General features: G+C 47.7%; 2 protein-coding genes across 2 annotated transcripts in view; one reads left to right on the top strand and one right to left on the bottom strand.

The window, feature by feature from the left end:
- CYRIB (CYFIP related Rac1 interactor B) overlaps window positions 1-6,181 on the bottom strand; it is a 153,333-nt gene extending 147,152 nt beyond the window's left edge. Inside the window, exon 1 of the mRNA XM_073330125.2 lies at window positions 6,079-6,181. The gene's annotated coding sequence lies outside the window, so the exon portion shown is untranslated. The remainder of the gene's footprint in view (window positions 1-6,078) is intronic.
- A 267-nt stretch (window positions 6,182-6,448) lies between these two features.
- Window positions 6,449-15,911, top strand: LOC140906356 (elongation factor 1-alpha-like). The gene is given in 8 exon segments (XM_073330135.2): window positions 6,449-11,871; window positions 11,873-11,943; window positions 12,361-12,642; window positions 13,026-13,178; window positions 13,591-13,814; window positions 13,816-13,848; window positions 14,905-15,139; window positions 15,591-15,911. Coding segments are annotated over 8 exon segments (1,407 nt in total). The 5' UTR covers window positions 6,449-11,581; the 3' UTR covers window positions 15,710-15,911.
- The last annotated feature ends 2,592 nt before the right edge of the window (window positions 15,912-18,503 follow it).

Genomic DNA, 18,503 nt, shown 5'->3' with positions numbered 1-18,503 from the left:
GTTTGTACTATCAGGGTAATTTTCAGATTTCACTTTGCACAGAAGACGCTAAGGCAAAGACACTCCTTTTCCACTGGGATACAAAGGCTCATGTTGCTGAATCCAAATTGCTGCTCCAGCAACTTCTAATACATAGGTATGGTCAGTATAAGTTTTCCAGCATTCTGAAGCAGTCCTAAGGCCCAGAATTGTGCCCGTACAAGTTAAAGAATAAGGCATCCATGAGTTGGTCATCTCAGTTCAGTTCCTAGGGGAACCGTGTCTCCATTACAGAAGCCACCACCACACTTGGTGCTTCCTCAGCGAAGAGCTGTGCTTAGACACTGTAGTGATGAGTGCCATGCAGAAACCTACATTAGCTGATCAGACAGATATGGCACAGAGCCTGAATTAGCTTTGCCTAAAGTTAGGCCTTCTAGGGCAGGGTTGAGACACAGTGACAGGGCACGGTGGGTGTCAAGGTTCCTCCCCCACTCTGAACTCTAGGGTACAGATGTGGGGACCTGCATGAAAAACCTCCTAAGCTTATCTTTACCAGCTTAGGTCAAAACTTCCCCAAGGTACAAAATATTACACCCGTTATCCTTGGACTGGCCGCTACCACCACCAAACTAATACTGGTTACTGGGGAAGAGCTGTTTGGACGCGTCCTTCCCCCCAAAATACTTCCCAAAACCTTGCACCCCACTTCCTGGACAAGGTTTGGTAAAAAGCCTCACCAATTTGCCTAGGTGACTACAGACCCAGACCCTTGGATCTTAAGAACAATGAACAATCCTCCCAACACTTGCACCCCCTCCTTTCCTGGGAAATGTTGGATAAAAAGCCTCACCAATTTGCATAGGTGACCACAGACCCAAACCCTTGGATCTGAGAACAATGAAAAAGCATTCAGTGTTTTACAAGAAGACTTTTAATAAAAAAATAGAAGTAAATAGAAATAGAGAAATCCCCCCTGTAAAATCAGGATGGTAGATATCTTACAGGGTAATTAGATTAAAAAACATAGAGAACCCCTCTAGGCAAAACCTTAAGTTACAAAAAAGATACACAGACAGAAATAGTTATTCTATTCAGCACAATTCTTTTCTCAGCCATTTAAAGAAATCATAATCTAACACATACCTAGCTAGATTATTTACTAAAAGTTCTAAGACTCCATTCCTGTTCTGTCCTTGGCAAGAGCCAGCATACAGACAGACCCAGACCCTTTGTTTCTCTCCCTCCTCCCAGCTTTTGAAAGTATCTTGTCTCCTCATTGGTCATTTTGGTCAGGTGCCAGCGAGGTTACCTTTAGCTTCTTAACCCTTTACAGGTGAGAGGAGCTTTCCCCTGGCCAGGAGGGATTTCAAAGGGGTTTACCCTTCCCTTTATATTTATGACACAAAGATCCTCAGCTGGTTGGCCTAGCTCCATGTGATAGGTTACTCATGCAGAAAGGGGGCCTATCTTGGCCACTGGAGCTAGCAACTGATAATCCAACCTATAGATCTAATCAGATGTTTAGTGATATTTGTAGGCAAACAGAATGAACTCTCCCCCCTCCCCCGGCTCTGGTGAAGTGAGGGAAGAGATGTATTTTGTTACAGGCCAAATGCAATGCTAGGCCCTGCAGCTGAAAGGTACCGAGACCCCTCCCCTCTTCAGTGTCCTTAGAGAGTTCCAATCATAAAAAGAAAGAATTTCCATTTAGACTTTCACTGGAGCTAGGCTGACTTATCCAGCTGTGGATCTGACCCTAACAGAGTTCCATGCACTTTAGCAAGAAATTCTCCCTTACACTCTCCCAAACCAAAACACAAGAAATACCTTGTTTGGGCCTCAAATAACTTGATCGCTGCCATTTATCCTACAGTAACTTTCACTAAGAAGAAATAATAGTTCATCAGAGTGACTACGGCTTTTCTACACCCTGCAAACTGCATTAAACTTCTCACTGGCCGCACTAGCTAAGCCTCTTACATCTCTGTCTGGCCTGTTCATATTTAGAGGCACAGCAGTAAGGCCCAATTGTTTTTTCTCAGGTCTTCCCATGTCTAGGCCTTATTAATTGTGCTCTCTGTATTACTGAAAATCCATTACATTGCTTCTTACCAAGCAATGTAAGCTACAGATCTTGTTGAAAGAAACACATACTCTAGACTGTATCAGCAACGTTTTAAAAGGTGCTTACTGGCTGTGAGCCTGATCCTGTTTCTGCTGGACCCAGCGAACTTGTTGGAATGCCTGTTTGAGTAATACACTCCCAGAGCTGCGATTACTTTTCTCTCCTGACACTGGAGAATCTGCATAATAGACATTTCACTGTTCCCACTGCACAACTGCCTCCTGCAAGGTTTCTTGCACCTTCCAGTATAAAACCTGGTACTGGCCACTCTTATAAAGAGCAGACCAGATAGACTATCTGGTCCAAACCAACATGGCAATCAAATCCCAGATCCCTTCAGAATTTATTTCTTCTTGGAACAAAAAAATACAGGTTTAGTGATCTTGCTGTGATGAAAGCAGATCCCCCTTGACATTTCCTATTCCTATCAGGCAACTGATGAAGTGGCAAACACAAGACCTATTCCTCTTGTCTTTTTAAAGGGACTTTAAAGAATGGTCCATTTACAGATAATAGCTCATTTATTCATTGGTCAAGCTGGGCAGCAGAATATGACGTTCTAACCACAAACCAGGCAAATCAACTAGCTATAATTATTTTGTTAATTTCCTCTGTATTTCACCATCATTCCTTTTGAACCGCACTGTAACTTCTTCCTTAAGAAAGGGAGGTGGCTCTTGCAAACAGAAGTCATGCTTGCAGCTCACAGCCATTGTGCTGTCCCTTCTCAGACAGGGAAGTACAAAGCCCCAAAAGCAGAAGTGCTTTTCTTCTCACAGGCCAGTCCAATACATTTTTGGCTCTCAGGCTGAACTTCTAGCTGTGTTAGCCAATAACAGGTGCAAGATTTGCATTAACAATAACAAAGATTCAAAGGTCTCAAACCTGGCATCTGCTCTAACATAAGGGGACAATCTGCTTTTAGTCAAAGGAAAACTATCCAGATCAGTCTGTAATAAACTGGCCCTCCAATATCGTGTCAGTCGCTGCAGTCAGATACTTGGATAATCACAAACAGCCTCCGAGGAGCATGCATACACCCATGCATGCATGAGGAAATGTTAGCCTGCAACTCCTAGCAACTGACAAAACTGGCAATCATCAATTAAGAATGCTGGGCTTCAAACTGGGAGTTACTGGAAATTGCAGTGATTGAAACTAGGAACGTTATCCACTCACTGGTGTTTCCTTGGGACTGACATTTGCTGTGATTATCTTTATTTGCAAGGGAAGAACATGAATAGTACTTAGCACTTACACAGCACTAGTATGTCTTATGTAATGCTAATATTCCAGTGTTCTAGCCTTATTACTTTTCATCTTCAATTCACTTTACGAACATTAACTAGCTGATCTCCACAACCACATCCATCAGGTAGGTGGACAGACTTAATCCCATTTTACAAGTGGGGAAACTGAGGCAGACAAGCCAAGTGACATTGAGGTCACAGAGGGAGTCACGATCAAGGTTAAAAGTATAACTCAAATTCCTGCCTCCCAATCCTATGCTTAGACCACTAGGACATCTTCCCCACAAACTATGCCTCTTTAAGCCCTATTTCCACCAGAGGCCCCTTTACAGTCTGGTTCTTCTGCAATGTAAGCTGGTGTAAGTCAGGGTAACTCCACTGCCTTCAGTGGAAACAGGCTCGTGTAAAACAGGTGTAACTGAGAGGAGAATCAGGCCCCGCGGATCCGCAGGTGGATAAGTCCAGCCACGCTCTTCTTTGTAATTTACTTCTCTGAGCCGTGAGCAGTCCCATCAAATCCACTCTCGTGCCAATGGCTGAGTTTTCCATTCTTTGCACCTTTTATTGCTTGATCAACAAACTAAGGATTGTGGGCTATTGATTTGTATAGTTATTTTAAAGCCAGGGGCAGGGAGAAAATCCCTTTATTGTAAACAAACCTTTTGATTGAGATTTGATTATTTGCGTATTTATGAACTCGCTTCTTTTGCCATCTCCACTGAGCGCAGACAGCAAGGGCTCAGCATTTTGTAAAGAAGCTCTACAAAAATCAATTGAATTGAATGCAAACCCTTTCTTTCCCTAACTCTGCCAATTCCTCTGAGAAGCTCCCAAGCCATTCTTGCCTTATTCTTCACTCGCCAGTTTTGAGAGTTTCAAACAAACGGTCTAAATTTCTGAGATCATGTTTCCAAAAGGCTCCGACAGAGGCACCTTTCCTTACTGCTCCAACAAAAAGGAAATCTACTGGTTTGATTACTTAGCTTTATGCATCATTTGTCATAATCATACTCAACCTCCTGCCTTTGCCCCCAGAAAACTTGGGACTTTTGCCATGAAAAATATAGCACGTGGACATTTCAACAGGTGTCCCCCACCCTAGCTAAATTAACGTGCTTTGAAATCCTCTGCTAAAAAAAGGGGTGAGAAGATTATTGGGTTACTAAAGCTGCATGAACACCCCAATGCGGTGGGTAGGTCTGAGCCCATGTTGCAGGCGGGAGAACAGAAGCACTGTGACTTGCCCAGGTACAGCACATAAGAGGCAAAGCCAGGAATCCCCAAGAGTCCTGACCCCAGGAGCCTCTGTACTCTTCCAGCCGTTCGAGAAATTTTGAACTCAAGGGCCAAGTGTAAGAGAAAGATCACCAGGCAAGCCCAGGGGCTGCTCGTTTGTCTCTTTTTAGAGGAGAGGGGCCTCACGCCAGTGCCATAAAAAGAAAACCTTCCCACATCAACCTAACAGCGATGGATAAAAGTGTCCTGGGTTTTCCCTATGAGGAATTTCCACCACTCTGACATTTGCGAAACCTCTTGCTTCCTTCCCTGACCCCACACCCAGTGTGAACCCAGAGAACTAAAACAAGCACCACAATAGACCCCGGTCTGCATCCTTTGCACTCAAGCCAGTTGACTAGGACCCCTTTCCCTCATCGCCAGTTGTCCCCGCTCCCCCTCCTGGGGGCTGGAACTCAGAAGCCAGCTATCAAAGGAACACTTCCTTTTATTTCTAGGACTAGGAGTGAGAGATGGAGCAGGAGCCCTCATTCCTGCTAAGCAACATTTCCTTAAGGCAATGATGGTTCCTGGTGGAAAACCTTCAAGGTATCCCCCTCCTCCCAATATCATGGTATGTGGAGTACTTAGCAGAGAGGTTTGTATGCCACTGTTAAAAACAGAACCGCCCCCATCTCTTTCTCTCTCACACAAACCAGAAATAAACGTTTTTTAAAGCTGAAAGAGGAAGTCGCCCTTGAAGACAGGCGGGTGCCTAACACTATGAGGAAGTAGGAGAGTTCAAAGATCTACCCCCACGCCCCAGTTCCTCAAGGCTGCAGCTGTTGCTTTCCAGCCCCAAATGACACCGATTAATTAAACCAGTGATTTCGCCCACCACAACCGACCTAGCATTGGACATAGCCCTTCGGCGAGTCCCACACTCACCCCCCAGGCCATCTTCACCCCCCTACGGAGGAAACCCCAGTCTTGGCCCTCGGCCGAAATATAGCCCTTGCGTCTCGGGCTGGTTTTGATCCCAAGCCGGGACGCGCCCGGCCCCCCACGCACGCCCGGGCGCACCCACAATGGGCAGCGCATCTGGGCATTGCAGAGGCGGGAGGGGGGGGACATGCTCGCCGCCGCCGCCGCTTCTTTCACCGCATCCACCCCGGAGCAAACAATCGTGCTCGGCTCGGCTCCTCCGGGCGCCGTGTCTTGCGGGAGGTGAAGCCCTTCGTGCACGTGCATCGTGGTGTGGGGAGCGTCTCGGTAACGGGGGCGGAGAGCACACGCAGGCGGCTCTAGGAAGGCACACCTGCGGGCCGGGGCCGGGGCCGGGGCGACCGGCTTTGCTCCTGGCACCTTGTGTCGGCAGAGGAAGCGCCGTCCCATCCCTGCAAAATGCCAGCCCCAGCCATAATCCCTCCCCGCCCAGAGCAGCCCCCCACCCACCAAGGCACCGGAATCGAGCCGAGCGCCCCGCATACAATGAGGTCACGGTACCTGGGGCCGGGAGCGGGGCCGCCGCGGGAAGAGGCAGCTGCTGCCGCCGGCGAAGGGAACCGCGGGTGCCGGCGCCCGTCGCAGGCTTCCGGGTTGGCCCGCGTCAGCGTCACCGCCCCAGGTTTGCAAAGCGGCCGCGGCGGCATGAGACATAACTATAAAAGGAAGAGACTCACGGGGGAGGAAGAGGAAACCCTGTTTACCTTTGAAAAGCGCAACTGCCCTGGCCTGGCAGAAACAGCGGCTTCTTTACCACCCCTGCAGGGGCGCCCGGGAGCGGCTCCGTGCACGTGCAGCAGGGAAGCAGAGATCCCCCCCCCCAGCTCAAAAAGCGGGGACTGCTCGCAGGGGTGGCCCATGACACGAGGGATCTGACCCTGCAAGCTGCTGGGCAACTCCTGGCCGCACGAAGCACCCTCACGCCCCCCGGGAGTTGACCGGCGCCGAGCACCTTGCAGGATGGGGGCCCTAGGGTGCTGTGAAGTTCAGTATTTGTAAAGCACGCCCAGATCTTCACAGGAGAAGGGCAACAGAAAGCATTTGTTTAGTGCTGGATTTATTTCACCCGTAGGGATACTCCAAGCACGCTCACAAGGGCGATCGTAAAGTCCAGACATTTTCTTTCCTTGTTTCTCAGACAGAAGAATAACCCACGCTGCAGCTAGAGTCTGGTTGGTTTCATTCACCCACTGAATACGCCCACTGGGGGTCTGATTTTCACACCTGATGAGCAGCCCCAGCTCCACCCGAAGCCAGTGAGCCTGATTCTCTTCTCACTTACACTGGACTAAACCCACTAACTTCAATGGCATCGCTCCTGTTTCACATTCGGGGGAGAGGAGAAATAAGGCAAAGGAGAGGTGGGCAGGAGTGTTTAGCAGCTCTGAAAATCAGCCTCTAAGCATCCCTGGAAGGTGGGTCTAGTGAATGGGACCACTAAAGTCACACGTGTAGACATGAAATAACAGCCATGCCCGGCATGGATTGCAACCAGTGGCTACTCCTCTCGTTACCTGTCCGACTACATGCAGACATGCCTGCAGCCGCGAATACCCAGTGAGCAGAATGGGGTTGAAATAAACCCAATCTTTCAGACATTTAAGCGCAAAGCTAATTTTATGGACATGGGCTCCACTTTAGGAGAGCCCTTAAGCATGTGATGAAGTTCATCCCTATTAAACAAAACACTTAAAAGTTTGTGCTCAACTTTAAACGTGCTTAAATCCCCCTGAAATCAATGGTACTTAAGCTCATGCCTGAACAGAAGCATGCGCTTAAGTATTTACTGAATCGGGATCAATTGCTGCATGAGAGACATGAGCAGCTCTGTTGAACTCACTGGAGTTCCTCCCCTGTATTACATTTGTCACATGTGTAAGCGTTTGCAGGATCAGAGCAGAAGGCAATCAGAGGTTTAGTGCTGGCTTTACAGAGCTGTGTTAGAGACTCAATGGGCTGGTTTTGCTGTTGACAGTGCTCATGCTATAAATGTCAAGTGTTGGTCTGGTGCTTGATTGTTACTGCCACAGCACTGAGCCAGAATGCAGCGCTGGTGTGAATAAATGCTACAAGCGAAACCACAATTGAAAAGGAAGGATTACGCTCTAGACACACCAACATACAGGGGTTAGTGCTTGCACACAGGCGGTCACCAATGAGACACTATCAACTGCAACCTGCAGTTTTAATTTTTCTTCTCATTTATTATACCCTCTTGAAAGCTTTTCTATTAAAGAAATACTGACCGCTCCTCCGGCTTTTCCTCTCTCTTCTGGCAGCAGAAGTCAGAGTAGCTCTATACAGCTCGGTTCCCCATGTGTGCCGCAGCACAATGGCTGAGGCACCCAGGATCACGCAGAGCTCTAGAAACCCAGGAGAATTCGATCATGTCACCCTTCCTCCTGGAGCAGCACTTTGCTCCTTAAATAGTCCCCCTGAAACATAGTCCCCCTCCCTGGGGGGAGGGATAACTCAGTGGTTTGAGCATTGGCCTGCTAAACCCAGGGTTGTGAGTTCCCTCCTTGAGGGGGCCATTTAGGGAGCTGGGGCAAAAATTGGGGATTGGTCCTGCGTTGAGTAGGGGGTTGGACTAGATGACCTCCTGAGGTCCCTTCCAACCTTGATATTGTATGTAAATGGGAGCCACAGATGACTCCTTGTGAGTATGGGTGGCAAAATCAGGCCCCCCAGTTTGTTAATTCATTGTAGCAGACAAAAGATCACAAAACCGTAGCATTGTGGGAACAGCAAAGAAACAACCTTCCATCAAAATATTTCTCAATTCTGCAAACACTTATGCACATGCTTAATTTTAGGTATATGAGTATTTCCATTGACTTCAGTGGGATTACTGCTGTGTTTAAAGTTCAGCGTTTTCAGGACACATTAGCTATTCTTTTCCACATTCAAAATAAAACCAAGGTCCTGTCTATCTATGGTAGTTAAGAACTTCATGGCACTTCCCCCCATCCCACCCCCAACCAGGAACAGCGACGTCATACCCCAGTATCTTATACTGATGCCAGTTTCTTAATAATACTACAACAACACTCAGAGGCCTTGATCAGGATTGGGGCTCCATTGCGTTAGGCAGAGCACACACATATGCTAATGAACAGTCCCTGTGCTGAAGAGTTTACCTGTTAGGCCTTGATCCAGCAAACCCTGATGCCACGAGTAAGTGTATACACATGATTAAATTTCTAATAAGTAAAATCAGGTCTTTATGTAAGACAAGACACAGGAGGACGTAACCAAGCCTGTGAGAGAGAAACAGGCTCACAGAGACAGGAATGTGTGGTTAGAAACACTATGTTCACTATGAGTTGGTTTCAAGTCATTTAAAGAGATTTTTAAGAAGCATTAACAGTATATGAACAAAAATAGCCCCTATAAGTAATCCCTAGATTGTAAACTCTTTGAGATACAGCACTGTCCTCTTACAAGTCTGTAAAGTGCCATGCACACACCTGGTGCTATAAAAATCATGCAGGAATTTTTTTTAACATGAATAAGGCCACATATTTTCCCCTAATCTGCTCTGACCATTTTTGCTGAAACTTTCCAAAAACAGTTCAACCTGAGGCAGATATCTGGTATGGAAAATTTCAGCCTAAACAGTTAAAGTTTAACAAAGCTATACACAACTGAAAACAGGGTCTTCTAATGGAAAGTGTTAAGGAACCTTACCTATAAATGTTACTACCTACTGCCTATAATAAGGATAATTTACATGGGCTCTGATCCTGCAATAGGTGCAGACCTTGTAGATCTCCACTGACTTCAGTGGGGCTCTGTAGTTGCCAGTGTCAGCCCATGTCGATCCAATCACAGCATCAGAGGCTAACGTTCATAGTAAATACTTTCCCACACTCAGCCCACTCTTGCAAACTGCCTGTGTATCATTCCTTTATGGCCCCTTTCACCATAGTATCTGAGCTCATAATCATTAATGGACTTATCCTCACAACTCCTCTGTGAATTAAGGAAGAACTATTATTCCAATTTTACAGATGGGACCCGAGGCAGAGAAGCTAAAGCCTAGATCTGCAAAGGTACTTCACTCTCATTGATTGCAATGCCAGTTAAGGACATAAATAGCTTTGAGAATCTTGTTCACTGTCACACTAAAGGGAATTGAACCTGTCTTCCAAGTTCTAGAACAGTGCCCTAACCACTGGACCATCTTGCTGCATGAGCAGCTTGCAGTATCAGTACCTTGACTATGAAAATTAAAGAGACTAAGGTGAATGGACTGTACTCGATGCTTCCTTAGTTTACTCCATTATATTACTTTGATATCATTTGCGTTACGGAAGCAAACAGGAGCCCTAATCATGGACCAGGATCCCCTTTTGCTAGGTGCTGTACAACACAGAACAAACAGAGGATCCTTGCCCCAAAGAGCTGGTAATCTATATAAATATTATTAGCAGTAGATTGCACGTAAAATGTGTAAGAAAGACATTGTCATGTTAAAATGACATTTTAAGAAACCCCTTACTCAAATTAGAGCTTTAACATTACAAAATTTTTTCCAATGTAGTCCACTTCCCAACACCTATGCTCTTTATTTCATATTGAACTTTCATTGTCTCCAACTTGGAATATGAGAATAGGGGAGTCTGTTGTTCTTTAGGCCCTGATCCTGCAATCGGTTCCATGCCGACAGACCCATATCCCCACACAAGGGCCCACTGACACCGTGTTCATCGTCTAGGTCTATGCATTCGCACAATGCATCTGTGATTGGTTGCAAACACTGCAAGGGACTGTTTGAGATCCAGTGACACACCATCTTTATTAAAAGGGTAAAAATATCCTGGGAACTGGGCTCCATGATTTTTAAAAAATGTAAATGTTGGGACAAAATTATAATGTCACTTTAACACCAGAAAGAACACAAGGCAGTGCCTTAAAATGGTTCAGCGAAGAGAGTACTCTAGCAAATACCCAAGGAGCAGTCTGTCTTTCCATGAAATTCTAGCCTCTTCTGACTGAAAATCAATTACTGGCTGCCTATACTGACGACCGGTGGGCTTTGGAAGACTCAATTTCTTTTAGTTAATTATAATGATGACATCTAATAAGAACGGCCATACTAGGTCAGACCAAAGGTCCATCAAGCCCAGTATCCTGTCCTCTGACAGTGGCCAATGGCAGATGCCTCAAAGTGAATGAACAGACAGGTTATCAAGTGATCCATGCCCTGTCACCCAATCCCAGCTTCTGGGAAACAGAGGCCAGGGACACCATCCCTGCCCATTCTGGCTAATAGCCATTGATGAACCTATCTTCCATGAATCTATCTAGCTCCCTTTTGAACCCCATTATAGTACTGGCCTTCACAACACCCTCTGGCAAGGAGTTTCAGAGGTTGACAGTGCACTGAGTGAAAAAATACTTTATTGTGTTTGTTTTAAACCTGCTACCTATTAATTTCATTTGGCAGCCCCTTGTTCTTGTATTATGAGAAGGAGTAAATAACACTTCCTTATTTACCTTCTCTATACCACTCATGATTTTATAGACCTCTATCATATCCCCCTTAGTCGCCTCTTTTCCAGGCTGAAAAGTCCTAGTTTTATTAATGGCTCCTCATAGGGAGAGAGAGAACTGGGAAAAGTCCCCAGTGAAGTTGCCTGTGAGAAGAAGACCCAGTTATTCTCTCTGGGAACAAAGGCAGGGGCAGCGATGACCTGGGGACATCTTGGCAGGGTTGGGGCTGGTTTTCTCTTTTCAGTAACTTTCTGTGTACATGGTGACTCTGGAGCGCTGGCCCAACACGGGGACGTGAGACTTGCGCCCTGGGGGGAAGCTGCTCTCCGGGCAGGGGCCCAGCACAACACAGGGCTTCAGAGGGGTCTGAAATGCGGCCCAGTCCCTGAGGGGAGCGGCCTGGCCCGGCAGGTGCGGGCCTGGCCCAGCAGCGTGCCCGATAAAGGCGGAGCCGGCGGCGGAAGCGCCTTTAGCCACCCCGGCAGGATGGGGGAGCCGGAGCCACATGAACATCGTGATCATCGGCCATGTGGACTCGGGTAAATCCACCGCCACCGGCCACCTCATCTACCAGTGCGGGGGGCTGGAGCCCCGGCTGCTGGAGAAGCTGGAGGCCGCGGCTAGCCAGGTACGCTCGCCCCCTTCCGTCCCCACGGCGGGGTCGCCCTTCCCCGGGCGGCCCCAGCCTGAGCGCCGCTCCGCCCCGCAGGCGGGGAAAGGCTCCTTCAAGTTCGCCTGGGTGCTGGACAGGCCGCGGGCGGCGCGGGAGCGGGAGCGGGGCATCACCATCGACCTCCCGCTTCTCCGTCACCATCATCGACGCGCCGGGCCACCGCGACTTCATCAAGAACATGCTGACCGGCACCTCCGGGTAGCGGGGCCCCTTCCTCGCCCGGGGTGGCGGTGCGGCCCCGAGGGCACGGGGAGCGGCCCCGATCCTGCCCCGGGCCGGTGTTGCTGGGGGTTGCGGCCCCGAGGGCGGGGGGGGTGATTTGCGGCCCCGAGCCGGTGTTGCTGGGGGTTGCGGCCCCGATCCTGCCCCGGGCCGGTGTTGCAGGGTGTGTGTGTGTGTGGGGGGGGGGTGTGTGCAGCGCAGGGAGCGGCCCCGATCCTGCCCCGGGCCGGTGTTGCAGGGTGTGTGTGTGTGTGGGGGGGTGCAGCGCAGGGAGCGGCCCCGATCCTGCCCCGGGCTGAGCTGGGGCCAGTGTTACACGGGGCTGGGGGCGGTTGCAGCCCCGCCGGGCGCACGGAGCGGCCCCCCACCCTCACCCGGCCCGTCTCTGCCCCAGGCGGACGCCGCGGTGCCGATGGTGTCGGCCGCGCCCGGGGAGTTGGAGGCCGGCGTGTGCCGGCAGGGGCAGACCCGCGAGCGCGCCCTGCTGGCCTGCACCCTGGGCGTCAAGCAGCTGCTGCTCTGCGCCAACCAGACGGACCTGACCGAGCCGCGCTCCAGCCAGCGGCGCTTCGAGGAGGTGGTGCGGGGCGCCAGCCTCTACCTGCGCAGGATCGGCGACAGCCCGGCCGCGGTGCCCTGCCTGCCGGTGTCCGTCACCCTGCCCAGCCCCAGGTGGGGGAGACCCGGGGATGGGGAGCGGGAGCTGAGGGCAGCTGCTGGTGGGAGAGACCCACGTGGCGCTCAGTTCCGTGGAGGGGCTGCTCCGCTCCAGCAGGGCTCCGGGCCCTCGGCCATGCCCAGTGGGTGGGGAGGCGATTGGCCCAGGAGGCCGAGCCCAAGGTGCCATGCAGCTGGAGCTGGGGGTGGCAAGGTGAAGCGCTGAATGCTGCAGCTATAGCTGGGAGGGACAGGCCTATGGGCACCCTTCAGCGTGAGTCCAAGGGGAATGGCCCTCCAACGGGGGCTAACGCCAGACCTTGGGTCCCAGCCCCAGGCTGCGTTTCCTGTATCCAAAGGCTGCCAAGCATCTCCCTGGCTTCCCTCTACCCCCTGCAGATGCCGTGGTTCAAAGGCTGGAAGGTCAAACGGAAGGAAGGCTTCGGGAAGGGACAGACGCTTCTGGAAGCGCTGGATTCTCTCCTGCCTCCCGTGAGGCCCAGTAACAAACCGCTGAGGGTGCCTCTGCAGGACGTCTACAAGATCGGAGGCCAGTCCAGGCAGGAATGGGACCCTGGGACATGCTGATCTACAGCTGGGTTGTGCATGGGGTTTCTGAGGTGATTGACTGTTCCTCTGTGGGAAGGGCCCAAATCACCCCCAACTTAATGACTTTCTGTGTAGATGAGTCTCTCAGGAACTTGCTCCTTGTAATGCCTGAGACTCAGGAAGTGTGTATAGCAGTTAGTGTTAAGCAGCCTGGGTACTGCTCTCTTTGCTATTTCTGGCCTTGGTTAGTGAAGGCTCAACTTCATGAAGGAAACACTTCTGAGGAGACTCTCCCTCCTCCACCATCCCGGCCAGGACACCCACCTTACCTCAAATTAACTGGTCTGCTTGCTGTGCTGGTTATGGGCTTTCCACAGTCAGCTCTGACTTACTCTTCCCCTGTCTCCTCCCAGGAATTGGCACTGTACCAGTGGGGAAGATAGAGACAGGCATCCTCAAGCCTGGCATGAACATCTCCTTTGCCCCTGCAAACCTCTCAGCAGAGGTCAGAACCATTGAAATGCACCATGAGCTGCTGCAGGTGGCTTTTCCTGGTTACAATGTGGGCTTCAACATAAAGAACATCTCAGTCAAGAACCTGAGACGGGGCCATGTAGCTGGCAACTCCAGGAGTGACCCCCCCAGCAGCAGGAGCCCACTTCACTGCTCAGGTGCAGAGACTTGCCTCTATGGGGCTTACATGGTTCATAGGGTGTTGGCCCTTCATGTCTGTGCAGCAGGGAGGCCACAATTCCTGAGGGGTGTGACCTCTGGTAGCACCACTGGGAGGTTTGGAATAGGTGTGGGGGTCAGACTGGACTCTGCAGAATACAGTAATTGCTACAGAAACTCCTCACCAATGCTGGGGTCTGTTCGCTTAGGCAGCTTCCAGCCGTATCTGCTGCCCAAATTTGGAGGTGCTGCTCTCCATAAATGTCTATGCCAGTGGTTCCCAAACTGGGGTTTGGGAACCCCTGGGGGTTTGTGAAATGTTACGGGGGTTCTCAGGAAAAACATCCCTAATGGCGGACAGAGTTGTCCCTACAGACCCCGGACAGCATGGGGCCAACAGCATTGAGCCCCTGGACTTCCAAGAGCTAAGCAGATCAAAGCAAGCACATCTATCACACTGAGGAGACTTAAACTTCAAGACTCCTTATAAGAAATGGAAAGGGTGGTGGATATTTTTGCTGGTTTTAAAATTAAATAGGCAGCTAGTATTTTTAAATTATTATAAGTTTAAGCTTTGTGCGTTGTTTGCCTAGACTGCTCAAGACCTGAATGCTTGGGTAGGAGGAACTCTTCGAGTTGGCTTCTTAAATATCGTCATGCTGTTTCACATCTGATACTCCTTGATGAAACATAGGAGCCTTCTCTTATAACAGGCTTATTCAAAGTGATACAAGCTACGAAAGTGAGATCTTGGAAGAGCATTGCCATTTTCATCATGTAATAAATACTGTAATGATAAATGATAATGTGTAATAAGCATGTCATAAAACAAATTTTATATTTCCAAGATCACTGCTTTTAGAATTTATACTCAGGTAAAGGAGAAAATCCCTGGAAATATTCAGTTTTAGGAGGGGGTTTGCAAGACTTGACATTTTAGTGAAAGGGGTTCACAGGTGGTTAAAGTTTGGGAACCACTGGTCTAGTCATTTAAAATGACAAGAGGGTTGGGGAACTCCTAAAGTACAGATCCTTAGTTCCTCCTTTTGTCCTAGGTGATCATCTTGAATCACGCTGGCTTTATCAAGGCTGGCTACTCACCAGTGGTAGACTGTCACACTGCTCATATCACCTGCCAGTTTGCTGAGCTCTTTGAGAAGATTGACCGTCAATCTGGGGAGAAGCTGGAGGACAATCCCTCCGTGCTGAAGTCTGGAGACTCTGCTACTGTCAGGCTTGTACCTAAGAAGCCTCTGTGTGTGGAGAGGTTTTTTGACTATCCCCCTTTAGGCAAGTGTTTTGAAGTCAAGTCAGCTCTACCTATTTGCTACTAATCACATACATGAGATGTGATGAGTCACCTTAGCTAAACCCTAGGAGCTTCCATTTCCATTGTTTATCATGATCTTGTGTAGTTTGATGGATTGGGCAGGGAAGAAGCTGACTGTAAACTGCAGACTTCAGCTAAGCAACTTAAATAAACAGACTGTTACTGCACTAAGGGTAGCTTAGCAGTCTGAACAGCTTGAATTGTAACACTTGAGTCCAGTCATGGACCAGACCCCCATTGAGTTAATGTTGTACAAACACAGAACAAAGATGGTCTGTGCCCCAAAGAGCTTAAGTCTAATTCTAAGATGACAGATGGGGCTGGAGGAAGTACAAGGTGACTGCATGAATATAAGCAGTAGCACCTTCTCCTTTGTTTGAAAGGCAACTAGAATATTTAACTTCATTTCAGGTTGCTTTGCAGCTCGGGACTTGAAGCAGACTGTTACGGTTGGAGTCATCAAATCTGTGGAAAAGAAGCCTGCAGGTGTCACTAGAAAACAGGTGCAGAAAGCTCTGCTTATCAAGTGAAATGGGTCTTTTTTTTGTTTAAAGCCAATTTAATTGAAAGGTACCTTTCATGTAATAAGGTTAATTTGAGATGGACTTTTGTTTTGCTTAACCCAGAATTGGGATGATTCTGTTTTATGGCTGGTTCAGAGCCAGTAACATTATCTGAACATTAAAAGCCTCTTCATCTCAGAGGCCTGCATCCAGTTTAATAAAGAAATCATTTAAGAGAAGCACAGCTTGGTACCTCCTCCTTTATTTTAAGCTCCTAGAAAAATGTCTCCACCCTCCAGCTGTGGAGACAAAGGCAATTTGAACAGGTCTTAAGGACCGCTTCAAACTACCACTTGAATCTATGTAAGTAGGCTTGACAGGTGGCCACAGCTTCAGGAGCCTCAACTACTTTAGAACACTCCAGCAAGCCACTGTGAACTTCAAGGAGCTTCTATGTAAAGGGCTCTAAACTCGAGAAGCAAGCTCACTTCTACTTGTGGGGGAAGTAATAGCAAGAACTAGGATGTGAGTTTCTAGTGGTTAGCACTTCTGTGAATGGCCACGTACAGCTTTCACTAGATGAAAAGGGAGGTAGGAGTAGATTTAAATTAGGGCTGTCAAGCTATTTTAAAAAAAATTAATCATGATTAATCTCCCTTCTAAACAATAATAGAATACCATTTATTTAAATATTTTGGATGTTTTCTAAATTTTCAAATCAATTCTGTGTTGTAATTGAAGTCAATATAAAGTGTACAGTGCTCACTTCATATTTAATTACAAATACTTGCACTGTGAAAAACAAGGTATTTTTCAATTTACCTAATACAAGTACTGTAGTGCAATCTCTTTATCATGAAAGTTGAACTTACAAATGTAGAATAGTGTACAAAAAATAACTGCATTCAAAAATAAAACCACGTGAAACTTTAGAACCTACAAGTCCACTCTGTCATATATATAATTTCATTCAGCTAATAGCTCAAACAAGTATGGTTACAATTTGCAGGAGATAATACTGCCCACATTGTTGTAGCTGGCATTGCAAGATATTTATATGCCAGATGTGATAGAGATTCATATGTCCCTTCATGCTTCAACCACCATTCCAAAAGATGTGTCCATGCTGATGATGGGTTCTGCTAGATAACAACTGAAAGCAGAGCAGACTGACATGTTCATTTTCATCATCTCAGTCAGTGTTGCTCCTTTGACATTTGAAAGCATTCTCGACACCTCAGATTTTTGGAAGGCACTTCAGATTCTTAAACATTGGGTTGAGCGCTGTTGCTATCTCTAGAAATCTCACATTGGTACCTTCTTTGCATTTTGTCAAATCTGCAGTGAAAGTGTTCTTAAAACAAACATGTGCTAGGTCATCATGTGAGATGACAAACATGAAATATATGGCAGAATGTGGGTAAAACAGAACAGGAGACATACAATTCTCCCCCAAGGAGTTGTCACAATTAAAATTTTTTTTTTTAAACAAGCATCAGTATGAAAGCATGTCCTCTGGAATGGTGGCTGACACATGAAGGGGCATATGAATGTTTAGCATATCTGGCTTTGCAAGGTATTTATGTGCCAGCTACAACAATGCCAGGCGTATGCCTGTTCTAGCTTTCAGGTGACATTGTAAATAAGAAGCAGTCAGCAGTATTTCCTGCAAATTGTAACCAAACTTGTTTGTCTTAGCAATTGGCTGAACAAGAAGTAGGACTGAGTGGACTTGTAGGCTCTAAAGTTTTACATTGTTTTGTTTTTGAGTGCAGTTATGGAACAACATCTACATGTGTAAGTTACATTTTCAGGATAAAGAGATTGCAAGAGAGTACTTGTATGAGATGAATTGAAAGACTATTTATCAGTTTTACAGTACAAATATTTGTGATCCAAAAAATATAGTGAGCACTGTACACTTTGTATTCTGTGTTGTAATAGAAATCAATATTTAATTTCAATGGGTAGTCTATTGTTTAACAGTGCAATTTTTTTAATCAGTTAATTTTTTCAAGTTAACAGCAATTAATCAACAGCCCTAGTTTAAACATAACTTTGTCACTGAAAAACCTAGGGAAATTTTAAGAGTCCTAATTGACTTCCCCCCCTACAGTATCCTTTAGGGTTCTCTTTCAAAAGTCTTCCTTAGTTTTAGCCTTGAAGAAGCCAAACTCTTCCCCCTCCCACACCCCCTGTAGTATCAAGTGCCAGAGAAACTGAACCAGCTTAACACTTTATTCAGTATCCCTTCTAATTACTGATATTCTTTGCCTAAATTCCAGCCTGTGGTTCTCACTAATGGGTGTAAGATGGCCTAGGTCCAAGGTCCCCAATGTGTAAAGCATGCCCCCCTAGGGGGGACATGGAGGACTATCTGGGGCATGTGTGCTATGGCAGGCTCCAGGCTAGCCCACAAAGGGGCAGGGAGGGAGCACCACAGAGCCCCTCCCCAACTCCAAGACTTCACACTGCTCCTTTCCTGGCTGGGGGTGGGGCTTGGCCTGACTGCTAGCCCCCAATGCAGCCCTTCTCCTGGCCCTAGATCTGGCCCCCTTATCCCTGTCTGCATCCACCCATGGCTGGTTCCTGGCCCTGGGAGGGAGATGGGACCCTCAAAAGTTTGGGGACTGCTGGCTTAAGTGTTCTTTGAATAAACTTGACACAAGGTATTTTGCATCAGTCTAGCATCTTTAGTTTTACCTGTGATCCAGTACAGTTAATCTTTCACAGGCGTTAACCTAAAATCTCCAATTTATGCATCTTTGGTACAAGCATGTCATAAGCCTACTTCATAAAGATGGCTGAGTGGGAGGGAGCA

The sequence above is a fragment of the Lepidochelys kempii genome, chromosome 2 (genome assembly GCF_965140285.1).
Source record: "Lepidochelys kempii isolate rLepKem1 chromosome 2, rLepKem1.hap1, whole genome shotgun sequence".
In the NCBI taxonomy this organism is placed as follows: domain Eukaryota; kingdom Metazoa; phylum Chordata; order Testudines; family Cheloniidae; genus Lepidochelys; species Lepidochelys kempii.
The sequence above is the reverse complement of the archived record's forward strand: the minus strand, read 5'-3'. Positions and strand labels throughout refer to the sequence as shown.